The sequence below is a fragment of the Scyliorhinus torazame genome, chromosome 3 (assembly GCF_047496885.1).
Source record: "Scyliorhinus torazame isolate Kashiwa2021f chromosome 3, sScyTor2.1, whole genome shotgun sequence".
In the NCBI taxonomy this organism is placed as follows: Eukaryota; Metazoa; Chordata; class Chondrichthyes; order Carcharhiniformes; family Scyliorhinidae; genus Scyliorhinus; species Scyliorhinus torazame.
In genome coordinates, this window is record NC_092709.1 from 5197896 (window position 1) to 5223866 (window position 25971).

The 25971-nt window shown below is 50.8% G+C and overlaps 1 protein-coding gene across 5 annotated transcripts in view; it reads left to right on the forward strand.

Annotated features, from left to right (window-relative positions):
* Positions 1 to 25971, forward strand: part of LOC140408257 (protein phosphatase 3 catalytic subunit alpha) — a 459377-nt gene that overhangs the window by 415921 nt on the left and 17485 nt on the right. For 3 of the 5 annotated variants that reach the window (XM_072495215.1, XM_072495212.1, XM_072495213.1), the window contains exons 9-12: positions 2465 to 2590; positions 15928 to 16005; positions 18531 to 18557; positions 22755 to 22839. In XM_072495215.1, the coding sequence (XP_072351316.1) occupies positions 2465 to 2590; positions 15928 to 16005; positions 18531 to 18557; positions 22755 to 22839 (316 nt within the window). The remainder of the gene's footprint in view (positions 1 to 2464; positions 2591 to 15927; positions 16006 to 18530; positions 18558 to 22754; positions 22840 to 25971) is intronic. The other 2 variants (XM_072495214.1, XM_072495216.1) reach the window with 1 other exon arrangement.

A 25971-nucleotide genomic window follows, 5' to 3' on the forward strand; every position in this document is an offset into this window, starting at 1 on the left:
CCATGTTTTCAGAAAGATGTCAGGATGCTGGGGAGGGTGCAGAGAGATTTGCCAGAACGGGAATATAAAAGCAAATTACTGCGGATGCTGGTATCTGGAACAAAAACAGGAAATACTGGACCATCTCAGCAGGTCTGACAATGTCTGAGGAGAGAGAAAGGAGCTAACACTTCAAGTCTGGAAACTCTTTGTTGATGCATGTTTCTGTGCTGCATGTTTCTTTCTCTGATCTACATTTTGTGTTGGGATATTGGGGGGTGAAAACATTGACCCAAATTTGCATTGCCTAAAGGTTCCCAGTCTCCCTGAGCAACGAGGGCAGTGCTGCTATGACCCTCGGATTTCAGTGCAGTAGAACCGACTGCACTATCAGCATTTTGCACTGTTCCAAAGGCGACAGTAGATGGAGAGTCTGTGGAGACATTCTCAATGAAACATTTTCATTGGTGAAAGATTGTGTCTGTTCTTTGGCTTTTACTTGGTAGGTTCAGGAATATTGTGGAGGCTGGTGAGTGTAAAAAACAATCTACTCAAGCGGGCAATTGGTCTTTAGACTGATTCCCGATCCCTGGATGTTTTTACGAACATGTCTACAGGTGAGAGTAATTACTTCCAGATAGCCTCCGGTCATATGCTTATCCCCTTTAAGGAGTATTTCACATAGTGCTACATTTCATATCAGGAACTTTCAAATAAAAGTTAAGTTAACAAATGTGTCCTCTTGAACTCCGTAATGAAGCAGACTGCAGCAGTTTACTGCCATCCTGGGGCCCAGGAAGAGCTCGTTGATTATTTTCGTATTCATGAATTCTAAATTGTCTGGGAGTGCAAACCCTGCAATTCTTTTGTACAAATCTGACAAAGCCCTGCTCAGTCTGACAGTGCATCGTAGCGTGAATGTGTTCAGAAAAAATTGTTCAGTTGTTTCTGAATTTTCCTCCCTCCACAGTGCGAGATTGTGAATTAGCCTCTTCCTGCTTTGTCAGTCAGTTCACACAAGCTACAGTCTAACTGTAATCAGTGTGGAGGTCCCACTTATCTGTTTGACATTAAAGTTCAGCTAATGTTTGGGTGTCAGTGAGCAGAGGGCCATTCCTGGCCAGAGTGGGGCGTGAAACCGGCATTCTCGCCTGATTGGCCAGGCCTGTGTTAATGTGAATGGCTACAGCTTTCAAACCAGGTTAAGGCCACAGCGAGGCGAGAATTCATCAGTTGTCAGTGCACGGTAGCAGCGGGCTGCTTGGTAGCACAGTTGCTTCACAGCTCCAGGGCCCCAGGTTCGATTCCCGGCTTGGGTCACTGTCTGTGCGGAGTCTGCACGTTCTCCCCGTGTGTGCGTGGGTTTCCTCCGGGTGCTCTGGTTTCCTCCCACAGTCCAAAGATGTGCAGGTTAGGTGGATTCACCATGCTAAATTGTCCTTGGTGTCCAAAAAGGTTAGGTGGGGTTACTGGGTTACAGGGATAGGGCGGCAGTGTGGGCTTAAGGGGCTGGTTTAGCACACTGATAGAGATGGCTTTTAAAGCAGACCAAGGCAGGCCAGCAGCACGGTTCAATTCCCGTACCAGCCTCCCCGAACAGGCGCCGGAATGTGGCGACTAGGGGCTTTTCACAGTAACTTCGTTGAAGCCTACTTGTGACGATAAGCGATTTTCATTTTTAATTTAATTTCAAGTAGGGCGCTTTTTCCAAGGACCGGCGCAGACTCAATGGGCCAAATGGCCTCCTTCTGCACTGTAAATTCTATGATCTATGGTCAGTAAATGTGGTGCTATTGTTTTCTCCTCGCTCTTGTACAAGGCAAGGGTAAGAATCAGCCTGGGCTCCTGTTTCTGTAACCTTTCCAGGGACCCTTGCTGGAAGCATGTCCAGTGGGAATAAGAATAGGTTCTGCTGTTGCCGCTTCCCAGGGCCCTACATCGAGGGATGGGTGGTTGATGAGTTTAACAATGGAGATGCCAGCAAAAGTCAGCACATTCCGAGTGAGGGGTGTACACAGCACATGTGCATTAATGGCATTGGGCTGGTCACGTCACCACACAATTGCTCTGCTAATTATTACATCAGAAAAATCACAGGATGGCTCACATCATTCCCAAAGTAAAATGTTTTCTTTTGAAAAACAATAGAAAATCTGTTCTTCAGAAGTTAGATTGTGGGTGATGATTTTCTAACTTCTTGTTGGCAGGGTCATGTTGTAAATCCACGTTAAGCTTTGCTGCTGACAAACTGTGGACATCATTGCTTCAGGTTTTCACCGTGTTACACGAGCTGGTGAATTCTGGAGGCAAATTTCCATTCTGGCCCCTTGGGCTGAATCTGTTGACGATTATGATTAGATTTCGGGGAGATAAACTGAAAAATGAATCCGAAATATGTTTGAATAGATCTTGTATAAATTTTGGATCTTCACAGAAAATTGCCTGTCTTTATTTCCCTAATTTCTTTGTTTAACTTGTCTTCCAGCTGCGGTTTTGAAATATGAAAACAACGTCATGAATATTCGACAGTTCAACTGTTCCCCTCACCCCTACTGGCTGCCCAATTTCATGGATGTCTTCACTTGGTCCTTGCCGTTTGTTGGGGAGAAAGGTTTGTAACGATACCTCAACAGCTGGACTTTCGGGAGGCCACAGCGGTCCGCGGGCTGGGCCCTGGTTTCTGAGTCAGAAGGTGTGGTGGGAAGTGGCAATCAGGATGGGGGAGTTATTTTGATTTGGGCGTGCAGGTAAAAAGACAAAGATTGGTGGAGGCTATTCTGGAGGTGGATCGGAGGTACACGGCCGTCTCGGAGGAAGTGCTGTTTGTTGAAGGAAAGGAACAAGCTCCAGATGGAGTTTGAGCTGGTGTCTATGGGATAGGTGGTGGGGCAGCTGTGGCGGGCCAGGGGTGATGCATGATCATGTGGAAAAGACCAGCAGGATGCTTGCACAGCAGTTGAGGCAGCAATGAGGGAGATTGGGCAGATGAAAGATTCGTGGGGTAATGTGGTCACTGAGGCAGGGGAGGCGAAAGGGGTATTTGAGGTATTTTATCGGAGACTGTACAGTTCTGAGCCTCCAGCGGGGGATGAGGGCATGAGGTGTTTTTTGGATGGCCCGGGGTGCAGTCTGGGACGGTCCGGAGAGGTTCCCAGGGGAAGATCTGGCATGGAATTGGGGCTCCTACCCGTGGAGATGTACAATGAGTCAGTGGACAAGTCTTAGAGCCCACATTGTCTCGGCGTCTATTTCATTTATTTTAAAGAAGGACAAAACCCAGAGCAGTGGGGATCGTACAGCCCGATATCGTTGTTGAATGTTGACACCAAGTTGTTGACAACGTGCATAAAGGACGGCGTGCCGGGAGTGATAGACGACGCGCCGGGAGTGATAGACGACGCGCCGGGAGTGATAGACGACGCGCCGGGAGTGATAGACGACGCGCCGGGAGTGATAGACGACGCGCCGGGAGTGATAGACGACGCGCCGGGAGTGATAGACGACGCGCCGGGAGTGATAGACGACGCGCCGGGAGTGATAGACGACGCGCCGGGAGTGATAGACGACGCGCCGGGAGTGATAGACGACGCGCCGGGATTGATAGACGACGTGCCGGGAGTGATAGACGACGCGCCGGGAGTGATAGACGACGCGCCGGGAGTGATAGACGACGCGCCGGGAGTGATAGACGACGCGCCGGGAGTGATGGACGACGCGCCGGGAGTGATGGACGACGCGCCGGGAGTGATGGACGACGCGCCGGGAGTGATAGACGACGCGCCGGGAGTGATGGACGACGCGCCGGGAGTGATGGACGACGCGCCGGGAGTGATGGACGACGCGCCGGGAGTGATAGACGACGTGCCGGGAGTGATAGACGACGTGCCGGGAGTGATGGACGACGCGCCGGGAGTGATGGACGACGCGCCGGGAGTGATAGACGACGTGCCGGGAGTGATAGACGACGCGCCGGGAGTGACAGACGACGCGCCGGGAGTGATAGACGACGCGCCGGGAGTGATAGACGACGCGCCGGGAGTGATAGACGACGTGCCGGGAGTGATAGACGACGCGCCGGGAGTGACAGACGACGCGCCGGGAGTGATAGACGACGCGCCGGGAGTGATAGACGACGCGCCGGGAGTGATAGACGACGTGCCGGGAGTGATAGACGACGCGCCGGGAGTGATAGACGACGCGCCGGGAGTGATAGACGACGCGCCGGGAGTGATAGACGACGCGCCGGGAGTGATGGACGACGCGCCGGGAGTGATGGACGACGCGCCGGGAGTGATGGACGACGCGCCGGGAGTGATAGACGACGCGCCGGGAGTGATGGACGACGCGCCGGGAGTGATGGACGACGCGCCGGGAGTGATGGACGACGCGCCGGGAGTGATAGACGACGTGCCGGGAGTGATAGACGACGTGCCGGGAGTGATGGACGACGCGCCGGGAGTGATGGACGACGCGCCGGGAGTGATAGACGACGCGCCGGGAGTGATAGACGACGTGCCGGGAGTGATAGACGACGCGCCGGGAGTGACAGACGACGCGCCGGGAGTGATAGACGACGCGCCGGGAGTGATAGACGACGCGCCGGGAGTGATAGACGACGTGCCGGGAGTGATAGACGACGCGCCGGGAGTGACAGACGACGCGCCGGGAGTGATAGACGACGCGCCGGGAGTGATAGACGACGCGCCGGGAGTGATAGACGACGTGCCGGGAGTGATAGACGACGCGCCGGGAGTGATAGACGACGCGCCGGGAGTGATAGACGACGCGCCGGGAGTGATAGACGACGCGCCGGGAGTGATGGACGACGCGCCGGGAGTGATGGACGACGCGCCGGGAGTGATGGACGACGCGCCGGGAGTGATGGACGACGCGCCGGGAGTGATAGACGACGCGCCGGGAGTGATAGACGACGCGCCGGGAGTGATAGACGACGCGCCGGGAGTGATCGACGACGCGCCGGGAGTGATAGACGACGCGCCGGGAGTGATAGACGACGCGCCGGGAGTGATAGACGACGCGCCGGGAGTGATAGACGACGCGCCGGGAGTGATAGACGACGTGCCGGGAGTGATAGACGACGCGCCGGGAGTGATGGACGACGCGCCGGGAGTGATAGACGACGCGCCGGGAGTGACAGACGACGTGCCGGGAGTGATAGACGACGCGCCGGGAGTGATAGACGACGCGCCGGGAGTGACAGACGACGCGCCGGGAGTGACAGACGACGCGCCGGGAGTGACGGACGACGCGCCGGGAGTGATGGACGACGCGCCGGGAGTGATAGACGACGCGCCGGGAGTGATAGACGACGCGCCGGGAGTGATAGACGACGTGCCGGGAGTGATGGACGACGCGCCGGGAGTGATGGACGACGTGCCGGGAGTGATAGACGACGCGCCGGGAGTGATAGACGACGCGCCGGGAGTGATAGACGACGTGCCGGGAGTGATGGACGACGCGCCGGGAGTGATGGACGACGCGCCGGGAGTGACGGACGACGCGCCGGGAGTGACGGACGACGCGCCGGGAGTGACAGACGACGCGCCGGGAGTGATGGACGACGCGCCGGGAGTGATGGACGACGCGCCGGGAGTGATAGACGACGCGCCGGGAGTGACAGACGACGCGCCGGGAGTGATAGACGACGCGCCGGGAGTGATAGACGACGCGCCGGGAGTGATAGACGACGCGCCGGGAGTGATAGACGACGTGCCGGGATTGATAGACGACGCGCCGGGAGTGACGGACGACGCGCCGGGAGTGATAGACGACGCGCCGGGAGTGATAGACGACGCGCCGGGAGTGACGGACGACGCGCCGGGAGTGACAGACGACGTGCCGGGATTGATAGACGACGCGCCGGGAGTGATAGACGACGCGCCGGGAGTGATAGACGACGCGCCGGGAGTGATAGACGACGCGCCGGGAGTGATGGACGACGTGCCGGGAGTGACGGACGACGCGCCGGGAGTGACGGACGACGCGCCGGGAGTGACGGACGACGCGCCGGGAGTGATGGACGACGCGCCGGGAGTGATGGACGACGCGCCGGGAGTGATGGACGACGCGCCGGGAGTGATGGACGACGCGCCGGGAGTGATGGACGACGCGCCGGGAGTGATGGACGACGCGCCGGGAGTGACGGACGACGCGCCGGGAGTGACGGACGACGCGCCGGGAGTGACGGACGACGCGCCGGGAGTGACGGACGACGCGCCGGGAGTGACGGACGACGCGCCGGGAGTGATAGACGACGCGCCGGGAGTGATCGACGGCGCGCCGGGAGTGATCGACGGCGCGCCGGGAGTGATAGACGACGCGCCGGGAGTGATCGACGGCGCGCCGGGAGTGATAGACGACGCGCCGGGAGTGATGGACGACGCGCCGGGAGTGATGGACGACGCGCCGGGAGTGATAGACGACGCGCCGGGAGTGACAGACGACGCGCCGGGAGTGATAGACGACGCGCCGGGAGTGATAGACGACGCGCCGGGAGTGATAGACGACGCGCCGGGAGTGATAGACGACGTGCCGGGATTGATAGACGACGCGCCGGGAGTGACGGACGACGCGCCGGGAGTGATAGACGACGCGCCGGGAGTGATAGACGACGCGCCGGGAGTGACGGACGACGCGCCGGGAGTGACAGACGACGTGCCGGGATTGATAGACGACGCGCCGGGAGTGATAGACGACGCGCCGGGAGTGATAGACGACGCGCCGGGAGTGATGGACGACGCGCCGGGAGTGATGGACGACGTGCCGGGAGTGACGGACGACGCGCCGGGAGTGACGGACGACGCGCCGGGAGTGATGGACGACGCGCCGGGAGTGATGGACGACGCGCCGGGAGTGATGGACGACGCGCCGGGAGTGATGGACGACGCGCCGGGAGTGATGGACGACGCGCCGGGAGTGATGGACGACGCGCCGGGAGTGATGGACGACGCGCCGGGAGTGACGGACGACGCGCCGGGAGTGACGGACGACGCGCCGGGAGTGACGGACGACGCGCCGGGAGTGACGGACGACGCGCCGGGAGTGACGGACGACGCGCCGGGAGTGATAGACGACGCGCCGGGAGTGATCGACGGCGCGCCGGGAGTGATCGACGGCGCGCCGGGAGTGATAGACGACGCGCCGGGAGTGATCGACGGCGCGCCGGGAGTGATAGACGACGCGCCGGGAGTGATCGACGGCGCGCCGGGAGTGATAGACGAAGACCAAACGGGGTTTGGCTGGCGGCTAACATTAGAAGATTGTTGAATGTGATCATGAGGGTTGGGAAATGGAGGCGATAGAGTCTATGGATATGGAGAAAACGTTTGGCCGGGTTGAGTGGGTGTATTTGTTTGAGGTTTGGGGACAGTTTGAGTTTATCACAGGGCTAAATCGCTGGCTTTGAAAGCAGACCGAGGCAGGCCAGCAGCACGGTTCAATTCCCGTACCAGCCTCCCCGAACAGGCGCTGGAATGTGGCGACTAGGGGCTTTTCACAGTAACTTCGTTGAAGCCTACTTGTGACAATAAGCGATTTTCATTTCATTTTCATTTGGGCAGGGGTTTGTGGATTGGGCTAGGTTGCTGCAAAGGGCTTCGATGGCGAGATTTGTACATTGGGCTAGGTTGTTGTAAAAGGCCCCGATGGCGAGTGTTCACACAAATAATGTTAGCTCGGCGTATTTCAGTCTGTCCCGGGAATGAGACAGGGGTCGCCACTTTCTCCGTTGCTTTTCGCTGTGAAGATTGAGCCTTTGGCAATGTCGCTTAGGGCTCCTGCAGGGGGGTGAGGGGTATTGTGTGGTGGGAGGGGGAGGGGGTGCCGCACCGGGTCTCCCTGTGTGCAGATGGCCTGCTGTTGTATGTTACAAATCTAGTGAAGAGAATTAATAGGGTTATGGGGATATTGGCGGAGTTTGGGCCGCTCTTGGGGTACATGCTCAATGTGGGAAAGAGCGAGGTGTTCCCGGTAAACACTCAGCTGCAGGGGGAAGGGCTTGGAGAAGTTGCCGTTCCGGCTGGCTGGGTTTCCAATATCTGGGGAGATGTGCAGCGTATAATCGGGGCCAGTGCACAAGCTGAATTTGGTAAACTTGGTGGAGGGGGTGAAGGAGGACTTTAGCAGGTGGAGCGCACTGCTGCTTTCTTTGGCTGGAAGGGTCCTGACAGTAAAGATGACGGTGCTGCCAAAGTTCCTGTTTGTTTTCCAAAACCTCCCGGTTTTTGTTCCCAAATCTTTTTCCGGTAAGAGAAATAGATCTCGGCGTTTATATGGGCGGCTAAGGTTCCCCAGATTAGGAGGGCGTTTTTCAAGGGGGACAGACAGAGAGGGGCGTTGACGCGCTCGAGCTTGTTGAATTACTATTGGGCGGTGGCAACCCAAAGATGTGCAGGGTAGGTGGATTGGCCACGCTAAATTGCCCCTTAATTGGACCTCCCTCCTCAAACCTTTCCCTCCCCCCTCCTTTCGGGCATTCCTCTTTGACCGAGGTTTTGTCCACCTGGGCTGGCAGCTCGTTATGTGACTCTGTGTCAAGTTTTGTTCCATAATCACACCTGCCAAGCAACTGAGGTGTTTTACTTACTTTAAGGGTGCTATCTAAATGCAATTTGTTGTTGTTAGAAAATGAGAATCCCAGATAAATCTCGTACGGTGGAGGTTGAGTTAAATCTCTCCTTGCTTTCTCCTGTTTTCAATCTGACAGGAAACTTTTCCAATATTGAATTGGCCACAAGTGGAGCAAACCCAGAAGACTGAAGTTGCACAATTTATTGATTTAATTTCAAATGAGGAACAACTTAACATGTAATTGCTGGGATCCCATTTTTCTGTGTCGGTGCACTCAATAAATTAGCAGATGTATGTTAATCTGGAACCCAGAGCAAACGGAGTTCAGGTCAATAAAATGCTCCTTGGGAAGATTGGAAATGGAAGCTGCTGTGACTGGATAAACAAAGCAGCCAACCTGTTTCCATCAGATTGCAAAGGAAACAGTTCAAGAAGGAGTTACCAAGCAGCTTCCACATGTCGGCACAGCACCCTTGTTATTCACTGTGCTGCCAAACTCTCTCTCCACCTCCTGCAGCATCGGGACACTCTCTCAGATCCACGCACACGCACGCACGCGCGCACACACACACACACACACACACACACACACAGGCAAAACAGATTCAGCACTTTGCTCCACAGTGCAATTTAAACCAAACCAGAGACACTGATTTCTCCAGCTCTGGAGCATTTCATTCATGAGATGGAACAGAAAGCTTGTTCCAAATGTGAGTCATTGACAGTAACATCCTCATCATAGTTGCCAATAGACGGGGGTACCAGGCTATTTCAGGGTACTGATAGCAAAAGACTGATTTGATTTATGGGTGATGGGAAAAGTAAGAAAGATATCTGGAATTGAGATTCCGCCCCAAATGACGTGTGGGCTGATGGAAGTTCAGAACGGACTGCAGCAGGTTTCTTAAGGCCAATTAGGGATGGGCGATAAATGCTGCCTTAGCGAGCGACGCCCACATCCCTGTGGTATTATCAGGTATTGCAATACCCGAGAGGCTGTAGACAATTGGGTAAACCTAGGAGTTTACCATTGGCTGTTTGGTATGTAGCTCCACCCTGACTGGCGGGGTATAAGAACCGGTGCCGTCCCAGCAGCCCTCATTCTGTACCGACGCTGCTGGGGAACAGATCTAGTCCATTAAAGCCTTCAGTTATGATACAACCTTGTCTTTGAGTTTAATTGATCGTGCATCAATTTAATAGACTACTCTTAAGCTGAAAGGATGGATCTCCGAATCAAGCAGGTGTGTCTACAACTCAGCCCCCACGCGGAGAACTCGGCGGCGATATTTAAGCACTGGCTGGCGTGTTTTAAAGGCTACCTCAAGACGGCCGGAGGCACCCCCTCAGGAGAACAGAAACTGCATCTCCTGCACTCGAGAGTAAGCCCTGGAATCTTCACCCTCATCGAGGGGGCGGAGGACTACGATGCTGCGATCGAACTGTTAAAAGGACATTATATACGCCCTGTAAACCAGGTCTACGCACTTCACCTGTTTGCAACTAGGCGGCAAAGCCCCGGGGAATCGCTGGAGGACTTCTACCGTGTGCTACTGGTGCTGGGCAGAAACTGTGGCTGCCCGCAAGTTTCGGGGAGCGAGCACACGGAACTTATAATCCGAGATGCCTTCGTAGCAGGTATGAGCTCCGAGATCCGCCAAAGACTCTTAGAAAAGGACACCCTGGGAATGTGAGAGGCTCGGGCCCTGGCAGGGTCCATGGATGTTGCCTCCAGAAACGCGCAGTCCTATGCGCCCGACCGCGCGGCGGCCCCCTGGGCTCCGCGGCATCCCGCAGCGGCAGCCCCACTGACCTTCCCCCTGACCCCGCAGGCCTGCGCTGTAAGACGGCCCGCTAACTCCGTCGGGCCCCGCTGTTTCTTCTGCGGGCAGGTGAAGCATCCCCGCACGCGCTGCCCAGCCCGCACCTCCACCTGCAAAGGGTGCGGCAAGAAGGGCCATTTTTGGGGGGTCTGCCAAGCACGAGGCGTGGCCACAGTCTCCAGCGACTGCGGACCGCCGCGGCAACCTTCCCCTCGGGCCCCAGGCGGCCAGCACTCACCGCCACCCCCCTATCCTAGGGTCACGTCCGACCCACGGGCGTGGCCATCTTGCCCCTCGGACACCACGCTGGACGGATGAGCGCCGCCATTTTGACAATCCTCGCCGCCATTTTGTCCATCCCCAACCACCATGTGCGATTCATGGGAGACGTCATCTTGGATGGGGCCCCAGGCCCCCAGCACGGCCGACTACACGCTGCCCGATCACAGCCCACAACTGCTCCATCTGGCCTCGGTGACGCTGGACCAAAATCGACCTCGGACACTCGGGACTGCAACGACGACGGTGTTCATCAACGGCCACGAGACGTTTTGCCTGATCGACTATGGGAGCACGGAGAGCTTTATACACCCCGGCACGGAAAGGCGCTGTTCACTTGTTACCCACCCTGTAAACCAAAGAATCTCCCTGGCCTCCGGGTCACACTCGGTGGAGATAAAGGGGTTCTGTCTAGCAGACCTCACTGGCCAAGGCAGGAAATTCAACAATTTCCGCCTTTATGTCCTGCCGCACCTCTGCGCGGCTACACTCCTGGGGTTGGACTTCCAATGTAACTTGCAAAGCCTGACCTTTAAATTTGGCGGCCCTATACCCCACTTACTGTCTGTGGCCTCGCGACCCTTAAGGTCGACCCGCCTTCCCTGTTTGCGAACCTCACCCCGGATTGCAAACCCGTCGCCACCAGGAGCAGACGGTACTGTGCCCAGGACCGGACCTTCATCAGGTCAGAGGTCCAAAGGCTACTGAGGGAAGGGGTCATTGAAGCTAGCGACAGTCCCTGGAGAGCTCAAGTAGTGGTGGTAAAGACCGGGGAGAAAAATAGGATGGTCATTGACTACAGTCAGACCATCAACAGGTTTACGCAGCTGGATGCGTACCCTCTCCCCGCATATCCAAACAGGATCGTGCATTACAAAGTCTTCTCCACGGTGGATCTCAAGTCCGCTTACCATCAGCTACCCCTCCGCACTAGTGACCGCAAGCACACTGCCTTCGAAGCAGATGGGCAGCTCTACCAATTTTTAAGGGTTCCCTTTGGTGTCATTAATGGGGTCTCGGTCTTCCAACGCGAGATGGACCAAATGGTTGACCGATACGGCTTACGCGCAACGTTCCCGTATCTGGATAACGTCACCATCTGCGGCCATGACCAGCAGGACCACGACACCAACCTCCGGAAATTTCTCCAGACCATGAAAATCCTTAACTTAACGTATAATAAGGATAAATGCGTATTTAGGATCAACCGCCTCGCCATTCTTGGCTACGTAGTGCGAAATGGAGTTATAGGTCCCGACCCTGAACGCATGCGCCCCCTTATGGAGTTCCCCATCTCCCACTGCCCCAAGGCCCTGAAGCGCTGCCTCGGGCTTTTCAGTTATTACGCGCAGTGGGTCCCCAACTACACAGACAAAGCCCGACCCCTGATCCAGTCCACAACCTTCCCCCTGTCGACGGAGGCCCGCCAGGCCTTCTGCCGCATCAAAGCAGACATTGCAAAGGCCACGATGCGCGCCATCGACGAGTCCCTCCCCTTCCAGGTTCGAGAGCGATGCGTCCGACGTAGCTCTGGCCGCCACCCTCAACCAAGCGGGCAGACCCGTGGCCTTCTTCTCCCGTACCCTCCATGCTTCAGAAATTCGCCATTCCTCGGTCGAAAAAGAGGCCCAGGCCATAGTGGAATCTGTGCGACATTGGCGGCATTACCTGGCCGGCAGGAGATTCACTGTCCTCACTGACCAACGGTCGGTGGCGTTCATGTTTGATAATGCACAGCGGGGCAAGATAAAAAACGACAAGATCTTACGGTGGAGGATAGAACTCTCCACCTACAACTACGAGATCTTGTATCGTCCCGGGAAGCTAAACGAGCCTTCCGATGCCCTGTCTCGCGACACGTGTGCCACCGCACAAGTGGACCACCTCTGAGCCCTCCACGAGGACTTCTGCCACCCAAGGGTCACTTGTGTTTTCCACTTCATTAAGACCTGCAACCTGCCCTACTCCATCGAGGAGGTCAGGACAGTCACCAGGGACTGCCAAATCTGCGCAGAGTGCAAACCGCACTTCTACCGGCCAGAGAGGGCGCACCTGATAAAGGCTTCCCGTCCCTTTGAATGCCTCAGCATGGACTTCAAATGCCCCCTCCCCTCCACCGACCGCAACACGTATTTCCTGAACGTGATTGACGAGTTCTCCCGGTTCCCATTCGCCATCCCCTGCCCAGACATGACCACAACCACCGTCATCAAGGCCCTCCAGGGTATCTTTACACTGTTTGGTTTCCCCGCTTACATACACAGCGATAGGGGGTCCTCCTTTATGAGCGACGAACTGCGTCAATTCCTGCTCAGCAAGGGCATCGCCTCAAACAGGATGACCAGTTACAACCCCCGGGGAAACGGGCAGATAGAGAGGGAGAACGGAACGGTCTGGAAGACCGTCCAACTGGCCCTACGGTCCAGGACTCTCCTCGTCTCCTGGCAGGAAGTCCTCCCGGTGGCCCTCCACACCATCCGGTCGCTGCTCTGTACAACTACCAATCAGACACCTCATGAACGTCTCCTTGTCTTCCCCAGGAAGTCCTCCTCCGGGACCTCGCTCCCAACCTGGCTAGTGACACCCGGAACCATCCTGCTTCGGAAGCACGTGCGGGGGCGCACAAGTCGGACCCGTTGGTCGAGAGGGTCCACCTGCTGCACGCTAACCCCCCAGTACGCCTACGTGGCGTTCCCTGACGGCCGGCAAGATACGGTCTCCCTCCGGGACCTGGCGCCAGCCGGAACCCCATGCGCACCCGGACCATTACCCCCACCCCCTCCCCCCCCCCCCCCTCCCCCCCCCACAGCACCTCACTGGAGGGTCGGTCCTCCCGCCGCTCCTACGTCGGCCATCCCACCCACCAACGCCCCTTACAGGCGCCCCCCTCTCGTGTCAACCGTTTGCCCCACCAGCGCCGTCTAGGGGTGACGAAGCTGCCATGGAGGCCGAAGCCACGCTCCCGGAGTCGCAGACGCCCGGACCCCCACCTGAACCAACACAGAGGCTCAGACGATCCAGGAGGACAACCAGGCCACCCGACCGACTGATTGCTTCACTGTAACTGTAAATGAACACTGACTGTATATATCTTCCATGCTTGTAAATATTCTCTACAACCCTGTAAGGAGGTATCACGGTACCTCCATATCTGATCATACCATGTTAGATGCAATTGTAACCACTGGACACCACCCCCGCCGGACTCTTTTTTTTAACAGGGGGTGTATGTGGTATTATCAGGTATTGCAGTACCCGAGAGGCTGTAGACCATTGGGTAAACCTAGGAGTTTACCATTGGCTGTTTGGTATGTAGCTCCGCCCTGACAGGCGGGGTATAAGAACCGGTGCCGTCCCAGCAGCCCTCATTCTGTACCGAAGCTGCTGGGGAACAGATCTAGTCTATTAAAGCCTTCAGTTATGTTACAACCTCGTCTTTGAGTTGAATTGATCGTGCATCAATCCCATAATTAATTCCTAAAAGAGCAAGACTACCCTTCATGGCTGATCAGTAATCTGGTCCAGACTGCTCCAGGGCGACTCAGTAAATGACAGCAATGTCTGCGGTCGTCCTGTGCGGCAGTGCACAAGCCATGGGAAATGCTTGCTAGTGCAACAGGCTAAATACAGTCTGTGACCCAAATATAACAGTCCCTTGCCTGTGTAAACTTCCTCTAGGCTTCCAAGGTTTGACTAAGAAGGCGTGCAGTCTCTTGTGGGTTTACTTTGAACTGGAGATGACTTAAACATGTTTCCATCTTCACTAAATACCCAATAACTTAAGAAAAATGGAACAAACGGTGCAATGAATAAAGAAATGATGTGTAACAAATGACTGTTGTCAGCCTTGGCTCTCTTGATGGCTTGCTCACCTGTCAATCGAAAGGTTAGGGTTCAGGCCCTACTCCAGTGACTTGAGCACAGAAGGCTGTCTCTCCCACTGCCATACTATCAGAGGAGCTGTCCTTCAGATTAGACATCAAACCCAGGCCCTGCCTTTCTCTCGGTGTTAAAGATCCCATGGCGTTGTTTTGAAGAGTTTTGGAGTTCTCCGCAGTGAGTTGGCCAATCGTCAAGCAACTGAAGATGGGAAAAGTTCCCTTCGCTGTTCGTGAGAGCTTTACGTGTGCAAATTGGCTGCAACATGTCTTGAACGCAACAGTGGTTATAATTCAAGTGTAGTTCACTGCCTAAAGCATTTTGGGATGTCTTACAGTTGTGAATGGCAGTATATAAATGTTCTTTACGACTGATTCCATTGGACAGGAAGGCTGGTACATGATGCGATGTCAGAACAGGATTGAGGTGCACCGCTGAAGTATGTGAACCGGTTAAATACATTGGCAGCAATAATTATTCAAATACAAATTACTTACACACAGTAAACACAACAGATGGTTATTACTTGCAAATCCTTTGGAGAGCAGATGACCATGTGTTGTAACTCTCTGGTGTTTTGGGCTTGAAATAACACACATGGAGACTACTTTATCGGCACGTACTCCCAACAGAGATGGGCAGCGTCACAATACAATCAGCTCCTACAGTAGCTCTTACTGTAGTCAAGGGGCAACATCAGACACTGTGTAAATCAAATGCTAGATGGCATCACTAAGCTATTGTAGATAAGGCAGCATCTCTAGGAATTCTGGGAGAAGATGATGCGAAGCTGATGAGACCCGAGTGAGATTTCATTGTAGAGATATAGCACAAGGTCAAGTTATAGGTAGTTTAATAGTTAGAGTATTGAATACTGTACTACAGATTCAGTATTATTAGTTTAGTATCTGTTACTTAGTAAAGTGAGCTAATCTAATCAAGTTTAGTAGTGTAAAATAAATTTGTTTTGATTTAAACTCCTTATTTTTACATTCTTTGTCAACACTACATATCTGGCTATCTTGGAGGAAAAGGCAAGGAATATAACAACTTTCCCCTCACTCCGAACTCCATGTGTTATCGACCCCTCAGCCAAGCAGTGAGCTTCTTGTCCCGTTCGGCCATATTTTGAAGTGCTTCCATTTTATTCCGCCCTGGCTTTCTTCAGCACAACTTAAAATAAGCGGCAGTAAGACTGTTCAGAGTTACGAGTCTATGTATCCATAGATACCAGGCATTTGGTTTGTGTAAAGGCATTGAGCTAGGAATGGTAGCTCTTTTTGACATTTGTTCCCTCCTGATTGGGTGAATTATCGTTGAATGCGAGCATTGCAGGAGGTCTGTTTTGCTGATTTTATTTTTCCTCCTTTTCTCCTAGTGACTGAAATGTTGGTGAATGTGCTCAGTATCTGCTCTGATGATGAACTAATGACTGAAGGAGACGATGGCTTTGATGGTAAGAGACTGAACATGGACTGGTAAAGGTTGCAACTACAGCCAAGAGCTCGTACACAGTGAGAAATCACTTTTCTAAAAGCTCATCCTTAAAACACTCCTGTTCCGGCAGCACGGTGGCGCAGTGGTTAGCACTGCTGCCTCATAGCGCCGAGGTCCCGGGTTCGATCCCAGCTCCGAGTCACTGTCCGCGTGGAGTTTGCACATTCTCCCCGTGTCTGCGTGGATCTCACCCCCGCACCCTAAAGATGTGCAGGCTAGGTGGATTGGCCACGCTAAATTGCCCCTTCATTGGGAAAAAAAGAATTGGGTACTCTCAATTTATTTTTTAATTTAAAAAAAAAAACACTCTTGTTCCCTCTTCATTCCCAAAGGCCAATCTCGGTTGCTGACTAATGATTCCTGGCATCATTGTTTTCTAATTATTTTCATTCTTTCATTTTTCTGTACTGACCTTCTAATCTCTACATCACATTAAAATTAATAATTCTCACACTCCACATGGTAAAGCAGCGTTGAAAAATTAACCAACTAAAGTGTTGTTGTTGCACTTAGTATTTTTGTAACGTGACAAGGTAACTTATTTTAGGGGCATTTCAGTAATTATAAATATCAAATATGCTTCCTGTGGGTATATTTATAAATATATACCACTTCCTGTGAGTGTTATCTGTGCTTCTCTTTAGACTTTGCTACTCAAAATTACTCCAATAATCAACAGTGAAGCACAATTGATGAACGTAAAAATCAAAACTGAAGCAAGTGGGCAGAGAGATCAGTGGCCCTGGCTGCACTTGTATAACACACCTATTCATGGACTCTTTCATCAATCCTGGCCCTCAAGCCTGTGTTAACGTTTGAACGAGCTATCTATCGAGCCCCATTTCCATGCTCTTTCCCCAGAGCCCTGCACATTTATCTTTTCAAATATTAACCCAATTCCCTTTTTGAAAGTTCCTATTGAATCCAATTCCGCTGCCCTTAGCGGCAACGACTTCCAGATCATCGTAACTCAAGCCTTTTCTTTAAAATCTTCCTCATCTGTTCTTTTGCCAGTTGCCTGTTTCCCCTGGTTTGAAAAAAAGGAAATGTTTAAAAAAAAAACTGGGGTTGTATTTCCTGGAACTTGATTTGAAGGGGGGGGGGGCGGGGGGGTGCGGTTTGAACAAAGTTTTCACCTTCCGGAGGGGATCCAATAGGGTAGATAGAAATAAACTATTTTTGTTGATTGGTGAGCTTAGAACCAGAGGCACAATCTAAAGATTAGAGTCAAACCTTTGAAGTGTAACATGAGGAAACACTTCTAAGCTCGATAAATTGTTAATTTTAGATCTGAGATTCTTGACTAACAAGGGAGCCAAAGGTTATCGAGGGCAGGCTCCAGAGGAAGATTGGCCTACTCGTGCTCCTAATTTATTCATTTGAATTGACAGATTTTTGTTAGGCAAAGGTATTAAAGTACACGAGGCAAAGGTGGGTATGTCGCAGGTCAGCCATTATCTCATTGAATGGAGGAACAAACTCGAGGAGCTAAAATGGCCGCCTCCTTGTTCCCATGGTTACCAGCCCTCCTACCACAGGGAACAGTTTCTCCCTCTCCTCCATCAAAACCCTTTGCAATTTTGAACGACTCTTATTGAATCTCCGCTTAAGATTCTCTGCTCCATGGAAGGGAACCCCAGCTTCTCTAGTCTCTCCACATTTGCTTGTTTTCTTTTGTCATTTACAGCACAGAAGGAGGCCATTCGGCCCATCGTGTCAGCACCAGCTCCCAAAAGAGCTACCCAGCTAGTCCCATTCCCCAGACCCATCTCCGTAGCCCTCTAAATTCATCACTTTTAAATATATATCCAACTCTCTTTTGAAACCTCCCATGGAATCCACTTCCACCACTCTCCCAGGCAGCTCATTCCAAACCACAACAACTCTCTGAGTAAAGGAGTTTCTCCTCATCTCACTCCCAGCTCTCTTGCTGACTGTCTTGAATCGGTGACCCCTAGTCCCTGACATACCAACTAGTGGAAACAGAATATCCTTCGTTACCCTGTCAGAATTGTTGAGAATTTTGAACAGCTCAATAACTAAACTTCCCCGTCCCTGATGGACCCATTCTAGTCAACCATTTTCTGCACCCTTGCAACTTCCAATTGTTGTAAACTGGCATAATCTTCCACTTGTACACTAATTACAGAAAACAAAACCTTCTATGTTCCTTCAGGCATTTACACAATAGCACCACTGGGCAGAGCAGAGCATATTGTCTTAAGCTAAGCTATATTGAATTAGCTTAGAGTGCTAACAATAGGTAAAAATGCTGCTTTATTCCAAGTGCCTATTTTCATCAGCTATTTTTGTTTTCCTTTTTTTTCCCTCATCTAATTTGTTTCTCTTCTATCTCCACAGAATTTGATTTTAAAACTTTTCCATTGGTTGTGTCAGATATTTGTACCTGTGTTTTGTTCCCATTCTTGAAAACTTCCTACTGATCTGTCTATCTCTTTACTTTCTGGATTTTCTTATGAGAAGAACAGCTCACTTATGGCCAGAAGAAAGGTACAAATCAAATGACTTGTTGAAGGACGGCGAAGCTGCTCGAGACTAGCTTGTCATTTTCTAAAAGTTGTGCTTTTTACAGCTCTCTCAATAAATGTCCTATGCTGTGCTACTTCACATTTATAGGACATTTATTGAGAGAGCTGTAAAAAGCACAACTTTTAGAAACAGATTTGCTTTTGCCCGGGAGCGTGGAGCTTTGAAATTCACCGACTAGGCTTCCGTTCAATTAGCTTTCGGCCTTTTCATATTTAACTTCAGTAATTCAACGTTTGGATGGCGTTTTCGAGAAGCTAATGCATAGAGTAGGAGAGACCAGCTGAACTCTCTGTGGCTTCACTCCTGTGTCACATCTATCCCCCTGCTTCTGTGCTGAGTAGCGGACCTCGGAAAAGTGCTAATCGTTTTCATTCAGCTTGTATTTTCATCAGGGAAATGTCCAAAAGCTAAATGCAATGCCTTAGTTTGTCCGACTTCAAGCTGAACAATTCGAGCCTTGGAAGATTGGGAATTCCTAGGTCTTATCCGACTAAATTTCCCCTTCCCCTAGTTAAGTCATCATGTGTGAGCCTTGACAATGGGCATCGGGAGGCATGAGATGCTGGGATGGCAGGAAGGTCACATCCGAACCCAATTATGTCTTTTCCCAAAAGGTGGGCTCCAACTGCCCTCCAGTAGGGATAAGAACCATAATCTGATCTGCTCTAATTTTGGGAAGCCAAGGGCATTTCTGTTGCTACTGTGGCTGCCTTCAGCCGATTGCCTCTCTACGCAGAGGCCGGGCGTTGGACGTAGAAGCTTGGCAAGTTGATACGTTTCACTTACTTATTGGAAGAAAGTGACTAATCCAAACTTAATCTTCATTCATGGAAGAAAAAGGCGGGAAGATTAACCTACTTGGCCTCTTTGTTGGGAGCTTGTCATTTGAAGATTTTGAGGAATAATGATTCACACGAATTCTACCAGAACGGATTGATTCTAACTATCAGGAGAGGCAGAACCGACTGGAACTTTTCTCAAGAAAAAATGTTGAGGGGTGACTGATCAAGCAAGGTCTTCAAAAGTATGAAGTGATTCAATAGCATAGACATCCAGAAGATATTTCCAGAACTAGAGGTCACTAAGGTATATAATAAATCCAGTGGGGAATTCAAGAGAAACCTCTTTACCCAGAGAGAGGTGGGAATGTCGAACTCACTCCCACAGGGAGTGCAGAGGTGAATAGGGTAGAGACATTTAAGGAAAAGCTGGGCAAACACATGTAGGAGAAAGGAATAGAAGGAGATGATGATAGTGTGAGAAGGAGAGGGGCGTGGGAGAAGGCTGGTGTAGAGTTTTAACAACAGCACAGAGCAGTTGGGCCGAATGGCCTGTTGCTGTGCTGGACAGTTTATGTAATTCTGTGCCTGCCACAGAGTAACGTACTTTAGTTCAATTAGTGCTTGATCCCAGAGAAATGTATAATCCATCGCAGTCATAGACACCCGGCACAGAGAAGAGAGAGACAAAGGTGATAATCATTTGCTATTCAAACGGGAAGGTCCGTCAACCATCCATTTTCATTGGGCTGTTTTAATGAGCCACTGTCCTCTAAGAGTTTCCCGAGAAATGTAAAGTTTAAAATATCGTTTTAAATTTGATTATCCAAGAACAATCATAGTGAGTGTAAAAATGTGGACATCAGTTCTCTGTGGTCCACCTGGCGCTGATCCCAAAGGGTTTGAACATTAGTAAAGGTTCTCATTTCTCCACATCAGAAGGCAAAGTCCTTTCCATGTGAAATATCGCACACCCTGGATCCAATTCCTGCTTCCAGAGGAGCCGCAGTAGCTAGTGCTGTATAAAATGTGACAGCCAAAGGTTCTCATTGCAAGGCCAGCACCTTGGCCTGAATGAGTTAAAACAGAAATGCAGCCATAAGCCCTGCAAGTATTTTTATTAATTACATCGTGCGTTTTTAAAATATTGACTCTGGTTAACTTTTTAGGGAATTGGATATCAGGGCTAAAGAATAGGCAAGTGTTATCCTCCATTCCTATTGGTCAATTCCTGCCAGTGTTGTTCCGTTGATAAATAGTAATGCAGTTCAAGTACTTTGATCTTGGTGGAGGGAATAATGTGGGCTATTACACTGGGGAGCTCCTTTCAGTAGTCCCGTAAGAACCACCTGAGAACAGGTAGGCGAGATTTTGGTTTAATATTGTTATGGGCCAGGTCTTAGAAACTCCAAAGTGTATCATGAAGCTCACCTGACCTATAACTGTTACGTTGAATTTGGTTGGGATGAGCACATGAGCCTTCACTTCAGGTGTGATTCATCAGACTTCCTAGGTGCTTTTATCAAAACAAAATTTATTATAAGAATGTAGCTAACATATAAAACACAGCCAGAATTTGTAATCAATTAGAACATAAAGAAAACATAACAGCTACAGTAATCTATGTATATAACCCTTAATGAATCCCCCTTAGCTGTTCCAATTCAATAACAAAATCCAATGAAACCAAAACCCCTTTCAAGGAGATGGGCCAGCACACTCTAATCTCACTGGAATGGGACTGGTCCTTTCCCTGAGATTCTGATCCTGTTTCCAACCAGCAGATTCAAAACTCCTTCTGGAAAGCAACTCTATCTTGAAAGTTACCAAGGCTGTTTGTCACACCCACTGTACACTCAGTTCAGCTTTAAAATGTAAACAGGGAAACACTGCTTCTCTTCTGCTGTCCAAAGCAACAAACCGAAACTGAAACCCAAAAAACTAAACCACCCCCCCCTCACCTGACAGCCACAGCCCAGCTCCACCCACAATTGATATCACTGAAGCCGTGCTACAAGTCATGTGGTAAGACCAAACCTTTCTTAAAGGGACACTCGCATGACAATATTGTAGACAGTCTTGTCGATCTATCAGTGTCGCCCTGAGTAAGGTCCGAAGTGGGGGCTTGAATTTACAGTCTTCTGATTCACAGGCAAGAGGCCAACCAACTGATCCAATTATGCTATAGGCTTTATTGGGAAGGCCTAAATAATGAGTAAAATGTTTGGAAAATATGTTAGGGACGGGTAGGTTTTATTCAATTTTAATTCCGTTAATGTTCCGTGAAGGATAGGCGAGCGTGACACACGCACTTTTTCAAATGTCGTCCCACCTTAACCCTAACCCATTCTCAATATTTTCAACTGTTCTGATTATTGATTGTCCCAAATATCAGCTCCTTGGTGCACCAGGGTTGATGCATTATGTTGCAAGTTCCTAATATGCTTACTAATGCTCTTATCTGTTTCCAAAGTTAATTCAGCTAACCGGCCAATTGAGAGCAAGGCAAAAATGCTCACCTAAAGCGAGCAGTTAGTAACCTGAGCGCAGACTCGATGGGCCATATGGCCTCTGCTGTGAGACCCTGGGTTAAAAGTTTTCGAGAGAATCTGCTGCTGTTACCAGTCTACTTTCACTCCGAACCTACGTTCAAATTCGTTACCCCCCTCGTGCAATGAAAATTTTCACGTTTTTACAAACATCGTACATGAAATAAGTTTGGACAGATTCACCCCCCCCCCCCCCCCACGAACGAGTGTGGTTTTCCCGGCACAATTTGACAGTCTGGTGCCGGTGGCATGGCAAGTGTGGTGTAGATTATTCCGAGATCAATGATGAGGTACAACTGCGGTGCGTAATGGGAGCATTACTTGGCATTTGACACCCTGCTGATTGTCCCACTCTGACATCCCATGCTCCTAAACACAATACCCCCCACCGTGCTCCTAAACACAGTAACGCCCCCCCCCGGGGCATCTCTCCTCACAAATAAAATTGAATGTACCACAAAGCGAAATTCAGTGAGAATCCAAAGCAACCCAGTGGGGAAAGTGGTTTGAAATCTTTTGGTGTGACCAAGGCACCATGCTGACACAAAGCTTAAATATTAGTGATCAGTTTGTTCTCTTTCTCCCTCTCCGGAATGTTCCACTGATGAGGAAATTAAACAAAATTCTCGGCTCAATTTGCAACATTATTCAATGTGTTGATTTTTAATTTGAAACCTGGAGACAATTTCGGGCAGGGTTTCTGACGCACACCAATGAATATTAATGGTGCATTACTCACCGAATGCTAAGAGATTTAAGTTCTACTAACTTGCCTGTGCACATCTGTGTGCGAGAAAGGAGTAAGAAACTAATGTGCGATGTTTTGCTAGGTGCATCTGCTGCTGCCCGTAAGGAAGTCATTCGGAACAAGATTCGAGCAATTGGCAAGATGGCTAAGATGTTTTCTGTCCTGCGGTAAGTCTGATTTCCAATGCTGCTGTTAACTGGCATGGTCATCGTTTTTGGGACACCAATTGTATTCTGTGCAAGGCACAAGTTTAGTGATTAAGAAGAGAAAAAACTCAGCAGGTCAGGCGGCATCTGGAGAGAGAAACAGAGTTAGCTTTTCAGTTCTCATGAAGGATGTTTTGCTTTTTTTAATAGCTTGTTGGTTGTTTCTTCCCCCCGGGCTTTACAAAGCACTGGTTCAGTCCAAGTTGGAGTTTTGTGTCTCGTTCTGGACACCTCGCTTTACGGAAGGGTGTCGAGGTACTTGGAGAGGGTGCGAAGGAGCTTTACTAGAATGGGACAGGGATGTGGAATTTCAGTTACGTGGAGAACCTGGGATTGTCCTCGGCGTAGAGAAGGTTAGAGGAGATTTAACAGAGTTCAAAATTATGAAGGATTTTGATTGAGTAAATGAGGAGAAGCAGCTTCCAGTAGCTGAATAACGTAGTGATCATTGATATGAACCCCAATCTCACACAGATCACTTGCTGAAAAACACTGTTAAATCTGTTTGACACAACTTGCTGACGCCAATCTCGATCTGAGATTCTTGCAAACTATTGCATTTCCACATGTGCTGAACCGGGGCTGGTTAATGGTTTATTATATAAACAAGAGCCCCTACTTGAGGCTCGGTATTGAGAGCAATGATCAGAATATTAGATACGGTAGTTTTGTCCCCAGCCTGTCTCGTTTTCTGCCCAAGATCTCTTGTCGATTGAAAACTGAAGATTAAAAGTTGACGAGAGGTTTAATAGAGGTGCTCAAAATCTTTAAAGGGTGTTACAGTGTAAATAAGGAGAAATCATTTTCACTGGTTGGTAACCAGAGGATATGGATTTAAAGTTCATGACAAAACAACTAGAGAGGGGAGGTGTGTTTTTTACGCAGCCAGTTTTGTGATCTGGAAGGCGCTGCCTGAAAGGACAGTAAGAAGTCTTACAACACCAGGTTAAAGTCCAACAGGTTTGTTTCGATGTCACTAGCTTTCGGAGCGCTGCTCCTTCCTCGGGTGAATGAAGAGGTATGTTCCAGAAACACATATATAGACAAATTCAAAGATGCCAGACAATGCTAGGAATGCGAGCATTAGCAGGTGATTAAATCTTTACAGATCCAGAGATGGGGTAACCCCAGGTTAAAGAGGTGTGAATTGTATCAAGCCAGGACAGTTGGTAGGATTTCGCAGGCCAGATGGTGGGGGGTGAATGTAATGCAACATGAATCCCAGGTCCCGGTTGAGGCCGCACTCTCCCAATGAGCTGACTTGAGTTGCTTTCCTGGATCATCTTGTGCTTGTTCGCCCAAAGCATTTGAGTTTGGTTGGGTGCACGGTTTGCCCAGTGGCCCTCGGGTTGTGAGCCTCTGATTGTTACAGCTTTGTTCTCGAGCATCTCTCCACAAGCCCCTCTCGCAGCTAGACAATCTGTCTGGGTTTCAAATCCAGGGTGGGGCTTTCTCATGATCACAGACCCAGACTGGTCTGTGTATCTTATAAGCAACAGAGGACAAGTTAATCTTTTATTTCTTGGTCAGTGTTCTGCGAAAGTGAGGTAAGGCAAAATAATTTTTTAGAAGTTTACAATTTAACACATGCAAAATAATCCAACAGAATATATACAAATTGTTATTTTTTAAAATAATAATACCCTAACCCCCCCCAGTTGCTGGTCATGACCAAGTCCTTAAAGAAGGTGCTGAACAGTTTCCACCTGGAATAGAATCCCTCCCCTGACCCTCTAATACTTAATCTTTTCCAATTTCAAAAACTCTGACAAGTGCTGCAACCGCGAAGAGGCCTTTGGTGGTGCCGCCGACCTCCGGACCAAACAGGACTCGTCTCCGGGCAATCAGAGAGACGAAGGCCAGAACATCGGCCTCCTTCCGCTCCAGAAACACTGGCGAGTCCGACACCCCAAAGGTGGCCACCAATGGACTCCACTCCAGCCTGACTCCCACAATCTCCGACTTAGTCTCAAAAAAGGAGACCCAAAACTCGAACAACTTGGGGCAGGACCAGTACATGTGTGAATGGTTCGCTGACCCCCTTAGACATCACTCACACCTGGCCTCCACTCCGGGGAAGAACCTACTCATGCGCGCTCTAGTCCAGTGCGACCTGTGAACTACTTTGAATTGTATCAGGCTCAGCCTGGAACAAGACGAGGTGCCTTTCACCCTGTGCAAACTCTCACTCCGCACCCCTCCCTCCAGGCCCAGCTCATCTTCCCGCTTCCCCTTCACATTCTCCAATGGTGTTCTCTACATCTCCAACAACTACCCATATATAATGGATATCTTCCTTTGCCCTATTTCATTTCGAGATAGCATCTTGTCCAGAGATGTAGGTTCTGGTAGCCGAGGGAACGATGACAACTCCTTATGAACAAAGTTTTGCACCTTCAGATACCTAAACGAGCTCCCCCTCGGGAGTTGAAATTTCTCCACCATCTCCTCCCGTCCCGCAAACCTACCCTCCACAAATAAATCCCTGAACTTCTCGACCCCCCTCCCTCCTCCAAATCTTGTACATTGCTTCTGGAGGGGGCGCTATACAGCAGTCTCACCCAGGAGATAAATGTTGGCCCAAACCCAAAACGCTCCAAAACACCAAAAAGGTACCTCCACTCCTCCCAATCAAATGTCTCCTCCGCGTCCATGGAGATGATTACCTCTGGAACAGTCCCCAAGGACGGCGACAGGGTCACATTTAAAAGTCTCCTGATATTGGCCGACAGCTGTTGGTCCTTGACAGACCCCGTCTGGCCCTCGGAGATCACCTCAGGCAAACACCCATCCAGGCGTGTCACCAGCACCTCAACTAGTACCTTTGTGTCAGGATTCAACAGTGAGACAGGGCTGTAAGGCCAACACGCCAAGGGATCCTTGTCCTTCTACAGAAATAAAGACGTCGACGCCTGTGCCAACATGTCCAGCAGCTCCTCCCGAGACAGAGAGTCATTAAACATCCCCAGTAAGTGTGGCACCAACAAGGCCGCAAACTGTTGGTAGAATTCCACAGGGAAACCATCTAGTCCTGGTGCCTTCCCCGACTGCATAGAACAGATACAGTCCATAATCTCCTCTGACCCCAGCGGT